The 11,313-nt window shown below is 72.0% G+C and overlaps 3 protein-coding genes across 5 annotated transcripts; 1 reads left to right on the top strand and 2 right to left on the bottom strand.

Annotated features, from left to right (window-relative positions):
* Positions 1 to 791: 791 nt before the first annotated feature.
* Positions 792 to 3,219, top strand: IL23A (interleukin 23 subunit alpha). 2 transcript variants are annotated; one of them, XM_040539582.1, is made up of 4 exons: positions 792 to 1,790; positions 1,956 to 2,057; positions 2,775 to 2,900; positions 2,989 to 3,219. In XM_040539582.1, exons 1-4 carry the CDS (start codon positions 1,611 to 1,613, stop codon positions 3,142 to 3,144), a joined length of 564 nt encoding a protein of 187 aa, XP_040395516.1. In that variant the 5' UTR covers positions 792 to 1,610; the 3' UTR covers positions 3,145 to 3,219. The 2 variants fall into 2 exon arrangements, with proteins under 2 accessions (XP_040395516.1, XP_040395515.1); XM_040539581.1 differs by having other exon boundaries at positions 2,986 to 3,219.
* A 106-nt stretch (positions 3,220 to 3,325) lies between these two features.
* STAT2 (signal transducer and activator of transcription 2) lies at positions 3,326 to 9,427 on the bottom strand. 2 transcript variants are annotated; one of them, XM_040539457.1, is made up of 23 exons: positions 9,266 to 9,393; positions 8,440 to 8,571; positions 8,204 to 8,354; positions 8,032 to 8,130; positions 7,849 to 7,941; positions 7,703 to 7,781; positions 7,529 to 7,614; positions 7,294 to 7,442; positions 7,065 to 7,223; positions 6,841 to 6,993; positions 6,706 to 6,726; positions 6,499 to 6,592; positions 6,338 to 6,394; positions 6,185 to 6,268; positions 6,013 to 6,114; positions 5,582 to 5,717; positions 5,444 to 5,493; positions 5,255 to 5,343; positions 5,055 to 5,191; positions 4,778 to 4,966; positions 4,639 to 4,696; positions 3,578 to 4,539; positions 3,326 to 3,506 (listed from the first exon to the last, which is right to left on the bottom strand). In XM_040539457.1, the coding sequence occupies exons 2-23, from the start codon at positions 8,568 to 8,570 to the stop codon at positions 3,370 to 3,372; spliced, it is 3,216 nt and encodes a 1,071-aa protein (XP_040395391.1). In that variant the 5' UTR covers position 8,571; positions 9,266 to 9,393; the 3' UTR covers positions 3,326 to 3,369. The 2 variants fall into 2 exon arrangements, with proteins under 2 accessions (XP_040395391.1, XP_040395390.1); XM_040539456.1 differs by having other exon boundaries at positions 4,639 to 4,966; positions 9,266 to 9,427.
* A 689-nt stretch (positions 9,428 to 10,116) lies between these two features.
* On the bottom strand, positions 10,117 to 11,283 carry APOF (apolipoprotein F). Its single transcript, XM_040539560.1, has 2 exons — positions 11,134 to 11,283; positions 10,117 to 11,052 (listed from the first exon to the last, which is right to left on the bottom strand). The coding sequence occupies exon 2, from the start codon at positions 11,030 to 11,032 to the stop codon at positions 10,142 to 10,144; it is 891 nt and encodes a 296-aa protein (XP_040395494.1). The 5' UTR covers positions 11,033 to 11,052; positions 11,134 to 11,283; the 3' UTR covers positions 10,117 to 10,141.
* Between the last annotated feature and the right edge of the window lie 30 nt (positions 11,284 to 11,313).

Here is an 11,313-nt window from a genome sequence, read left to right as displayed (position 1 = left end):
TCCCCTGGTGTCACACATCGATCCCTGCCATCCCATGGGGGCCCACGCAGTGTCCCACCGTGTCTCGCAGTGTCCTGCAGCGTCCCACGGGGCCACGCAGTGTCACACACAGTGTCCCCCAGTGTCCTGCCATGTTGTGCAGTGTCCCATGGGACCACTCTGTCCTGCAGTGTCCCGCAGTGTCCCACAGGGCCACGCAGTGTCTGTCTGTCCCATGGGGTCCCACAGGGTCCCACACAGGGTCCCGCAGTGTCCCACGGTGTCACGCAGTGTCCCACGGGACCACTCTGTCCTGCAGCGTCCTGCAGTGTCCCACAGTGTACCGCAGTGTCCCACAGGGTCCCGTGGTGTCACACATCAATCCCTGCCGTCCCACGGGGGTCCCATGCAGTGTCCCACAGTGTCCCACAGTGTCACACACAGGGTCCCACAGCGTCCCACGGGGTCACACGGAGCCACACAATGTCCCACAGTGTCCAGCAGTGGCCCATGGGGTCCCCTGGTGTCACACACCGATCCCTGCCATCCCACGGGGGTCCCGCACTCCCCCCCGGCCCAGCAGAGCATCCCCCCGCTGCCCCCAGCCCGTGCCACAGCCGCCATCCTCCCGCCCCCCCCCCTCCCTCCCCCCACCGTCCCGGAGCCCCGCGGCCGGGCTGGGGGCTCCGGGGGGGGCCGCGGAGGGGTCGGGCACCCGCCGAGTCCCGGGGCCGGTCCGCGGCGGGGGCGAGGGCCGGGGGCGCCGCTCCCGGGGAAGGCCGGGGGCAGCCCCGCCGGGCAGGGACCGGGAAGCGCCGGAGCCGCCCCGTCGGGGCCGCCGCGATTGCGGAGCCGCGGGCAGCACGGCCCCGCCCGTCGGGGCCGGGGCTACCGAGGGTGCGGGGGGGGCCAGGGCGGGGGCCCCCGGGGGCCACAGGGGGCCGGGGCAGCCCCGCCGGGGCACAGCAGCGCCGGGGCCCTCCCTGCAGATTCCCCGGGCGATCGGAGGGCACCGGGCGGGGCCGGTGATGCCGGGGAACGGGGAGGGGGGACCTGGGGGGCACCGGGTGAACGCCGGGGGGCACCGGGGGGGCCACAGAGGGCCACCGGGTGAACACTGGGGCGACACCGTTGGCCACCGGGAGCCACCGGGTGAACACCGTGGGGACATCAGGGGACACCGGGGGACACCGGGTGAACACCGTGGGTATACCGGGGAATACTGGAGGACACCGTGAGCCACCGTGAGCCACCGGGTGAACACCGTGGGGACACCGGGGCTCCGCTCCGCGCTGCACCGCGCCCGTCCCGTCCCGTCCCGTCCCAGGCGGGGACCGCAGGTGAGCCCGGGCCGGGAGCAGAGCGGGGCCCCGGGATGCCCGGTGCCGCCGGGCGCGGAGCCACCAGGAACTGCCCCGGGTTTTCCTGCCCGTCCCGTCCCAGCGCGGGGCCGGGGCCGGGCGCGGCGGGGCGCAGCTCGGGGACCCCGGCCCGGTATCGGTTCTGCTTTCGGGGGAGGCGGCGATTTCGCAGTAACGGGGGGCGGGTGCCACCTGCCCCGGGGATTCCCCACCTGCCGCCGCCGCCCCATAAGAGCCCGGTGGCGGCTCCGGTGGCGGCACCGTCTCGCCATGGCCCCGCTCCGCCGCCTCTGCCTCTGCTTCCCGGCGCTGCTGCTGCTGCTGCTGCCGGCGCCGCCGGTCGCCGCGGCCCCTGCCCCGGTCCCGGGCACCGACTGGGCCGCCTGCAAGGACCTCTCCCGGGAGCTGTCGCGGCTGCTGGGGACGCTCAAGGAGCCGCACTCGGAGCTGGTGAGCGGCGGGGCTCCGCTGGGGCGGGGGGACCGGAGGAACCGGGGGGGTCCCGGGGGATGCTCGAGGAACGGGGGGGCCTGGAGGACACCCGGGGAAGGGGGGGGCAGGCTGCTCCGGGAGGGGTCGGGGGGCACGGAGCCCCTGCTAACGCCCCTCTGCCAGAACCGGGTGCAGATTGCTGTGGAGGACCCCGAGGGGGATTGTGCCACCCGCATCCGCTGCAGCGACGCCTGCGACCCCTCTGCGCTGGACACGAACAACACGGTACCAGGATGGGGGGGCAGGGGGCTTGGGGGAGGGCTGGGAGGGTGGCAGGGGACCCTGAGGGGGCTCACGGGGCATCCCTGGGGGTGGCCAGGCCAATGGCTCATCCCCAATGGGGCACGGGGATGCTCTGAGGATGTGCCTCAGGGTGCCTGGGGGTCCTGGGTGTTGCAGAGGTGCCTGGGGGTCCTAGCGGTAGTGGGGAGGTGTCTGGGGGTCCTCGGGGTGATGTGGAGGTGCCTGGGGGTCCTGGGGTGTTGCAGAGGTGCTTGGAGGTCCTGGGGTGGTGGGGAGGTGCCTGGGGCTCCTAGGGATGATGCAGAGGTGCCTGGGGGTCCTGGGGTGTTGCAGAGGTGCTTGGGGGGTGCTAGGGGTGGTGGGGAGGTGTCAGGGGGTCCTAGCGGTGGTGGGGAGATGCCTGGGGGACTCAGGGATGCTGGGGGTCCCCGAGGTGGCCAGGGGATGTGCCCAGGGGACCCAGGGGTGCTGGGGATGTGCCTGGGGATGTCAGGGGCGCCAGAGATGTGCCCAGCGGTCACAAGCGTGCCTGGGGATCTTGAGGGGAAGGAATGTGCCTGGGGCGGGGGTCTTGGGGTTGCTGGGGATCTTGAGGGTTCCCAGGGGATGTGGTGGGAGCTCTCAGTGTGCCCAGGGATGCCCAAGATGGTCCCCAGGGGTCCCGGACCTCTGGCCTCACCCCCACTCCTTCTCCCACAGCGCTGCCTGCGACGGATCCTGCAGGGGCTGCAGCACTACCGGGACCTGCTGGGCTCCGAGATCTTCAGCGCCCACCGCCTGCCGCAGCTGGAGGCCACGCTGGACCGGCTGCTGGGAGTCGTGCAGGTGAGCGATGCAGCACTGCCCCTGCCCTGCGCCTGGGACAGCGGCACCCCCAGGCCCTGGGCTCGCTGACCCCCTTCTCCCCCAGCAGGCACCCGGCCGCCCCTGCCAGGCTCCCCTGGGCCCCACCACCCCAACCTGGGCCGAGTCGCTGCTGCCGCAGCTGCGGCACCAAGCGCTCGAGCAACTCCAGTCCTTCACCGCCGTCATGAGCCGCGTCTTCACCTACAGCGCCAGACCCCACTGATGCCGCCCGCCGTGGGCTCCCCATTATTTATTCCCCCTCCTCCCTGAGGGGCTATTTATGAGCCGTGCTCCCTATTTATCTGGGGTATTTATGGGTTTCTAATAAAGGGCTGAACAATGAGGAGCTGCTGTCTGCTGCGGGGCTGAACCCAGGGCTGCCCCACGAAGCACCAGGGTCAGCTGGGGGGAAAAGGGTTTATTTACAGGGGGAGCTGGGGGGGGCAAGTCACTGGAAATCACTGGCATCGATGTGGAGCGGGGGAAAGTCGGTGTCCACGGTGAAGAGGGAGCTGGTGGCAGGCAGGGCTGTGTCCTCGGGCTGTGGCAGGAAGGGGTCGCGGGGGTCCAGGAGCGCAGCACTGCCTGCGGGACGCAGGGGGGTCAATGCTGCGGGACCCCCGTGGCCCCCAGCTCCCCCAGCCCCAGGCACTCACCCCCCAACCTGGCGTCCATCTGCCCCAGCCCGCTGTCCATGTTAGGCATCAGCTCCGCTGCCTCCAGCGTCTCCAGTGTCCCCGTGCCCGGCTCCAGGTCTTGCTCCAGGAACTGCAGCAGCTCCTGCATGTCCTGGCCCTGAAGCACCGGCCCCAGGTCCCCCAGCCCCGCTGGCAGCAGCCCCTGATCATCTGTGACTGGCAGTGGCTCCGCAGTGCCAGGGCCTGGCTGCAGCAGTCCCTGGTCCCCAGCTCCCACTTGTTGCAGCACCCCCATGGTCCTGGGCGCTGACTGCAGCGTCCCCACCACCCCGGGCAGCACCTGCAGAGTCCCCAAGTCCCCTGCTCCCACCTGTAGCATCCCCTGGCCCTTGGGGATGAGCTGCAACAGCATCTGTGGCTCCATGGCCCCAGCTGCCACTTGCTGCGTCCCTCGGTCCCCAGCACCCCCTTGCTGCAGCATCCCTGTACCCCCGGGCAGCACCTGCAGCGTCCCTAAGCCCCCTGGCCCCACCTGCAGCGTCCCCTGGCCCTCAGGGATGAGCTGCAGCACCAGCTGCGGCTCCTGCGCCCCGGTCCTTGCCTGCAGCATCTCCAAGCCCCCTGGGCCCACTTGCACCAGCGGTGGTGTCTCTGGGCCCCGGGACCCTGGCTGCAGCATCCCTGGTCCCCTGGGGTGTTGCGTCCCCGGGCTCCCGGCCACCACCTGCAGCACCCCTGGGCTCACGGGCTGCAGTGTTCCTGGTCCCAGGGGCTGCTGCATCCCTGGGCTCCCAGCCACCACCTGCAGCGTCCCTGGGCTCACGGGCTGCAGTGTTCCTGGGCTCCCGGCCACCACCGGCAGTGTCCCGGGGCTGGTGGGTTGCAGTGATCCCAACCCGCTGGGCTGCAGCTGCAGCGTCTCCAGGTTTTCTGTGGCAACTACCAACTCCTCTTCTGTCTGCCATGACTCGTTGGCCTGCCTGCAGGGAGAGAGGGCAGGTCCGGGTCAAGGTCAGGGTTGGGGTCCAGGGATGAGAGGGGTTTCCCCCTCCGGGGACTGAGCCGTCCCCCTGCCTCACCTGGAGGACACGCGGATGAGGCGCTGGTTCAGGTATTCCTTCTTCTCTGTCAGGCTCCCTGGGGGCAGAGAGGAGAGTTTGGAGGGGGCGGCGGGCGCTCCGTCTGCACTGCGCCGAGCCGCGCCGCACGGTGCCGCACCCTCCTGCCGCTGGCTGTAGTAGGGACTGAAGGCTTCGTCACGGGGGGTGTCGGGGTACAGGAACAGGAGCGGGTTCTCGGGGATGTTCTCCTCGGCCAGCAGCTGGTAGTCGCGGATGATGTCGGGCAGCGCCAGGGAAGCCAGCTCGACGGTGGTGTAGGGAACCACGGCCCGGAAGGCAGGGCGCCCTGCGGGATGGGGTGCTGGGGGTCAGCGGAGGGGAGGCCTGAGGCCGGGGTGAGGGGCTTGCGCCGGGGGGGGGGGGGGCACGCTCACCACTCTCAGGATGCTCCACCCAGGTGAAGGTGACCCCCCCCAGGATGCTCTCGCTGAAGCGAATCAGGAACGTCCCCGTCCGCTTCCCCTTCAGCAGCTTCTTCTCTTGCTTGCGGCTCACGAAGCCCAGGATGAGGCTGGGGGAGGTGCCGTCAGCCACTGCGGCCCCCAGCCCCCCGGCCCCCCAGCCCCAGCCCTACCCGTCCTTCCAGAGCTTCTTGAGGTGCTCCTGGAGCAGGCCCAGGATCCCGTCCAGCCAGGCCCAGAAGGAGAAGCCGGCGGCGCCGTCCTGCGGGAGCGGGTGCGTGAGGGGGGGCACGCAGGACCGTGGGGCGTGCAGGACTGGGGCGTGCAGGACCTGGGGGCGCGCAGGACCGGGCGCTGCTCACCTTGGAGAACTTGGACCAGGACAGGACGCTCTCCGGAGACGGCTTCGAGCCTTGGGGAGGTGAGAGCGGGATGAGGCGGGGGGCACAGCTCCAGCCTGGGTGCTCAGCAGGGCTGGGGGGGCTGACGCCCGACCTTACCAAGGAGCTTCTCGGCCAGCATGTGGAGATGCTCCCGGCTCAGGCCCCGCTCGGCCACGCTCTCGAACTGCCAGCTCAGCACCTCGGCCAGCCGGGGCCAGGGCGCTGGGGGCGGCGTGGCAAAGAACTGCTGGTCCTGCAGGGATGGGGGATGAGGGACACGGGGCAGGGACCAGGCTGAGGACAAGGCACGGGGCAGGGACAGGGGACAGATACAGGAACAGGGCATGGGGTGGGACCGGGACCAGAACCAGGGACAGCTCAGACAGGGACTGGGAACAGGAGCCCAGGACAGGACACGGGGACAGAGAGTGGGCCTGGAGCAGAGACAGGACACCAGGACACCAGGGTATAGGGAGATGGGGCTTGGAGGGAGACACGGGGCTGGAGGCAGTGGGGAGACAGCGTGGGGCCGCACGGGTCCCGCTTGCCTTGGGGTTGGGGCTGAGCATGTTGAACCAAAGGATGGAGGCCCAGGCGCTGGAGAGCTGGTTGTTGCTGTTGGAGATGATGACGAAGGGCAGGGTGGAGGTCTGTGGGGGGAGCAGGAGGTCAGGCCGGGTGGTTCCTGGCCACCCAGCCCCCCTAGGCCCCTGCCCTCACCTCCAGCTGCATCTCCAGCCCGCAGTACGCGTACGCCAGCGTGAAGGTGATGAGATGCAGCTCCTCTGTCACGGCCAGGGGACCCTGCGCAGACGGGGCACCGTGAGCTGCCGGCCACCCCGTGCCCCCGCTGCCCCGTAACCCTGTACCCACCTCATTGGAGCCTTTGCTGCCCTTGCCTGACCCGCTGATCTTCTGCTCCTTCAGCGTCTGTGGGGCAAGACAGGGTCAGCACGGGGCCTGGGGCAGGGGCTCGGGCCGGGGTCCTCTCCCGCTGCCCAGCCCCATGGGGACCCAGGTGCCGGGGCTCGTACAAGGTACTGGAAGTCGCAGATCAGCCCCTCCCGGGGGCTGTCCCCGGCCAGGAGGGTTTTGCTGCTTGAAGTCAGGATGTTGAACTTGCGAAACCTGAGGGGGTGGAGAGAGGCTGTGTGGGGGGGGGGCTGCCAGGACCCCTGGGGAAGCTGGGACCCCTGGGTGGGCACCAGCCCTGCCCACCACAGCTGGCGCTCGGCTCTCACCCTCGTGTCTTCGGAGGGTCCCTGCAAGAGACAACGCAGAGTCAGCGGGGTTGGGACCCAGGCCCACCCGGTGGGGCAGGGGGACCGGGGACTGCCCCGGGCTGCGTGGGAGACCTCAGCCTGGTGGGTGCCGACCTGTCGATGTGGATCGTGGCCTCCATGCGGTGGTTGCGGTCGTGCAGGCGGACCAGCAGGCGGGCGCGGGTGCAGAACTTGCTGGCCGTGCGCAGCACCAGCGGCCGCTTGGGCGTGTTGGGCATGCTGGGCTGCTGCTCCACCACGAAGGCGCTGGGGGCACGGGAAGGAGGCGGTCAGAACAGCCCCCGCCCCTGGTCCTGGCCCCCCCCCGCTGCCCCCACCTCTGCAGCAGGCAGGTGAGCTGCTCCCGCAGCCGCGTCTCCAGGAGGGGCGTCTCTGCCTGCAGCGGGTCCCGCTCATAGGTCACCTTCTGCTGCAGCTCTCCCAGCGCCTGCAGCAGCTGCAGCAGCTGGAAGAGCCCCTCGCCCAGCGCCGTGAACCTGCGGGTGCCCCTCGGGAGTCAGCGGGGTCCGGCCGCCCCCCACTCAGCCCCCCCCGGCCCGTCACTACCAGGCCTCCAGCTGGTGCAGGCGGGTGTCCACGGGGGCCCCCAGGCAGCTGCGCTGCTGCCGCTCCTGCCAGGCCTTCAGCTCCTGCTGCAGGAAGTCCCGCAGGGTCTCGCTGCGCCCCAGGAGCTGCTGCATCTGCGCCACCACCTCCTGCAGGGGGACACGTGCCCTGAGTGGGGGCACGGAGCGGCTGCAGCCCCCCCCCGGCCCCGGGTCCAGCCCCAGCCCCCCCTCACCCGCCGCTGCCGGTCCAGGTTCTGCAGCTTGGCCTGGAGGGATTGGACCTGGCGGATGTACTCTGGGTCGTTAGTCTGGTCCTGGCCTGCAGGCAGTGGGGTGGGAGGGTTGGGGGGGCGCAGGGCAGCGCTGGCAACATCCCCCCCCCCAGGACGAGCAGGATCGGGCCCTACCTGGCAGGTAGTGCACCTTGTAGCAGAAGTCAAAGGCATCCTGCAGGTCCTCCAGGTGCCGGAAGGTGCGCTCGGCCTCCTGGGGACAGAGGGTGTGAGGGTCCGGGCAGCCCCCGCAGGGTTGGGGGTGCCGAGGGGGACGTTACCTGCAGGGCTGTGTGGAACTCAGCCAGGCGCCGCTGGATCTCCTGCTCCCGGTCACTCTTTGGGGGTGTGCTGGGCGCCGGGGCGGCCTCCCCCTGCGGAGGTACGGGGGGCGTTGGGCACCATTTGGCTCGGCCCTGCTGCCTGGGGGGGGCCCTGCCACCCGGGGGGGGGGCCCAGCCTACCTGCCCCCCCGCCTGCCCCAGGCGCAGGATCCGCCGCTCCTCCTGCAGCAGGTTGGCCACCAGGTTGGCGAAGCTCTCCGGGCACTCCTCAAAAGCAGCCTGCGGGGAACGGGGGGGGGGGTCAGCGGGCACGGAGCCCCAACCCCGCCCCCCACCAAGCCCCGCTGCCTACCTGGAGGTCCCGGCGCGCCTTGCGCAGGTTGTGCTTCAGCATGAAGTCCTCGTCGCCCAGCCCCAGGCTGCCCAGGCGCTCGTCCAGCAGCGCCAGCAAGGAGTGGAAGAGCATCCGGGCGTGGGACGAGAGCGGCTCCGTCGCCTGCAGCCTGCGGGCACCGCAGCTCAGCGCCCGCCCGGCCCGGCCGCGTGCCCCCAGCCCCAATTCCCCCTCCCTCCGCCCCCACCCCGTACCAGTCCTGGTCCTCGATCCAGGCGGCCAGGCACTGCCGCACCGCCATGGGCAGCGCGGCGGCGGCGTACAGCTGGTGCACCTGCTCCAGGTGGGTGTTGGCCAGGTTCTGCACCTCCTGCCACTGCGCCATGCTGCAGGGAGGGGGCATCAGGGGGTGGGGGGTGTCGGGGGGGGGGGGGATGAGAGGGTGTCAGGGCAGCCCCACGGACCCCCCGCTGGCCGCAGGGCCAGATGGGGGCTGAATTGGTGAACTCATCGCCCGCTCCCCCCGCACTCCCCTGCCCGACCCCTCCCAGTCCCCCTCCTCCTGGGACACTCCCCCCCCAGCAGAACCCCCCAGGCCCCTTCCCCAGGCGGCTCCTCGCAGCCCCCCCAGCAGCAGCCCCGTGGGGACCTGCTCCCTAAAATGGGGCGCCCACCAGTGACCCCCACCCCGGACCCCCTCCTTTGGAAAGGAGCCCCCCGAGCACGCCCGGAGCCCCCCGCAGGGGACAGCCTGCAGGGAACACCCCCCGATCGGGACCCCCACCCCCAGGGGACACCCCCCCATGGGGTCACTCCCTGATCGGGACCACCCCCCCCAGCAGGGGACACCCTCCAATCGGGACCCCCCCCTGCAGGGGACACCCCCCCCACGGGAACAACCCCCGATCGGACCCCCCCACCGCTTCGGGACCCCCCCCGCAGAATACACCCCCCGATCGGGACCCCCCCGCAGGTGACACTCCCCGCCCGGGACCCCCCCCCGGAAGGGGACACCCCCCCATGGGGTCACCCCCCGATCGGGACCCCCTCCCCCGCCCCGCCGGGCCCCCCCGCGCCCACCTGGGCGCTCTCCGCGACTCCCGGGGCAGGAAGGCGCCCAGGCCACGCCCCTTCCCCGCTCCGCGCCGCGATTGGCGAAGCGCGGCGGCGCGGCCACGCCCCCCTCCCAGCCGGCTGAACGCGGGTTCCTGCGGGGGTGCCGGCTTCCCCGAAATGACGTCAGAGGGCGGGGCCACGAGGGGGCGGGATCAGTCGGGACGGGCCTGAATGGGCGGGGCTTGGGGGCGTGGCCACGACGTGGGCGTGGCCAGCGGGGGGTGCGGGAGGAAATGGCGGCGCCGGGGGGCTCGGGGGGATTGGGGGGGGGGCAGCGCCGGGGGGCCGCCGGTGCAGGGCCGGGGTCCCGCTGCCCCCGGGGCTGGGCCGGGCCGGGGTGACCCAGGCCGGGCCGCCCCGCGGGGCCAAAGTCCCCGTGCCCCAGGGCAGGGCGGCCCCGCCGTGACCCGGGGCTGGGGACAGGGGACAATGGACAGGGGCCGGGGACAGGGGTAGGGACAGGGACAGGGACACGGGAGGGGAGGGGGACAGGGGACAGGAGCTGGGGACAGGGGTGGGGACAGGGAAGGGGATAGGGACGGGGATAGGGATGGGGACAGGGGATAGGGACAGGGGATGGGAACAGGGATAGGGGCGGGGATGGGGATGGGGACACGGACACGGGTGGGGATGGGGACAGGAGATGGGAATGGGGACAGGGCCAGGGGATGGGAATGGGGGATAGGGACAGGGATGGGAACAGGGATAGGGGCAGGGATAGGGACGGGGACATGGACACGGGTGGGGATGGGGACAGGAGATGGGAATGGGGACGGGGATACGGATGGGGACAGGGATAGGGACAGGGACACAGAGCCAGGCGCCCCACGGGGCCTTTATTCAGACGATGAGGACGGGGCCGCTGTAGGTAGCGGGGGCTGTCGGAGCTTCCCCTTCCGCCGTGAAGTAGCCGAAGAGTGCCCGCACCCCGGCCTTGAGCCCTGGCTGCAGCCCCAGCCCCAGGCCCATGGCCACGGGGCCGCTGGCACCGGCGGTGAGGGCGGCCAGGCCAGCGTAGCCCAGGTCCTGGGCCACCTCCAGGGCCCGCTTGGAGGCCAGGACCTCGCAGCCCTGGAAGGCGAAGTAGATGCTGGTGCCCAGGTTGTAGAACAAGCTGACGCCCGGCACCCACTCCAGCACCCCGTGGGCCTCCTGCTCCCCCGGCGGGCTGCAGGCATCGTCCTCGCCGTCCCGCCGGGCCCGGGCTGCGCGGCGGCACCGAGGGGGCCAGGCACGGGCCCCACGGCGCCCTGGGGCCAGCACCCCATGCGGCGGCGGTGGGGTGCCAGCCCTGGGGCTGCAGGGCCCAGCCGGGCCAGGGTGCCCCAAGTGCACCAGGCTGAAGAGCAGGGGCAGGGCGCGGGGGCTGGGGGTGTCACGGAGCCCCGCCAGCCCCCGCAGCAGGGCGGTGGCCGCAGGCGTTCCCAGCTCCCGGTGCAGCCCCAGCACCGTTGCCTCGGCCTCGGGGCCGCACGCGGCTCCGCTCAGCGCCAGGGCCAGGGCGGCGCGGGCCAGGGCACGGGGCAGCGGGGGGAGCCGGGAGAAGCCGGGCAGGGCCTCAGGGTGCAGGACCCGGCAGGAGACCCCGCGCCCCCGCAGCGCCTGGGGGGGGGCGAGCTCTGCCAGCAGCCCCCGCGCATCCGCCTCCAGTGGGGTGGGGACGTGGGTGCTGCCGCCCCCCAGGCCGAGGAGGAGGAGGAGGAGGAGGAGGAAGAGCAGAGCCTGGGGCATGGCGGCAGCTCCAGGACAGCCTGTAGAGGCAGGAGAGGGGGCAGAGCTGTCAGCCCCCTGCAGCTGCAGCCCCCCCACGCCCCCCCAGCACCCCAGCTCACCCCCTTGCGTCCGCTGGCGTCCCCTCGCCCCTCTGCTGCCACCGCTGCTGCGGCCAAGCCCCCCGTGGCCCGTTTATAGGCGCCGTTATCAGGAGCCGGTTGCAACACGCAGGGACAGGAGTGGGGCACAGGTCACTGCCGTGGGGACGGGGCCACTCGCACGCCCGGCCCCGCAGCCCC

The sequence above is a fragment of the Cygnus olor genome, chromosome 29 (genome assembly GCF_009769625.2).
Source record: "Cygnus olor isolate bCygOlo1 chromosome 29, bCygOlo1.pri.v2, whole genome shotgun sequence".
NCBI lineage: Eukaryota > Metazoa > Chordata > Aves > Anseriformes > Anatidae > Cygnus > Cygnus olor.
Note: the sequence above shows the minus strand (reverse complement) of the source record. Positions and strands in the feature narration are given on the sequence as shown.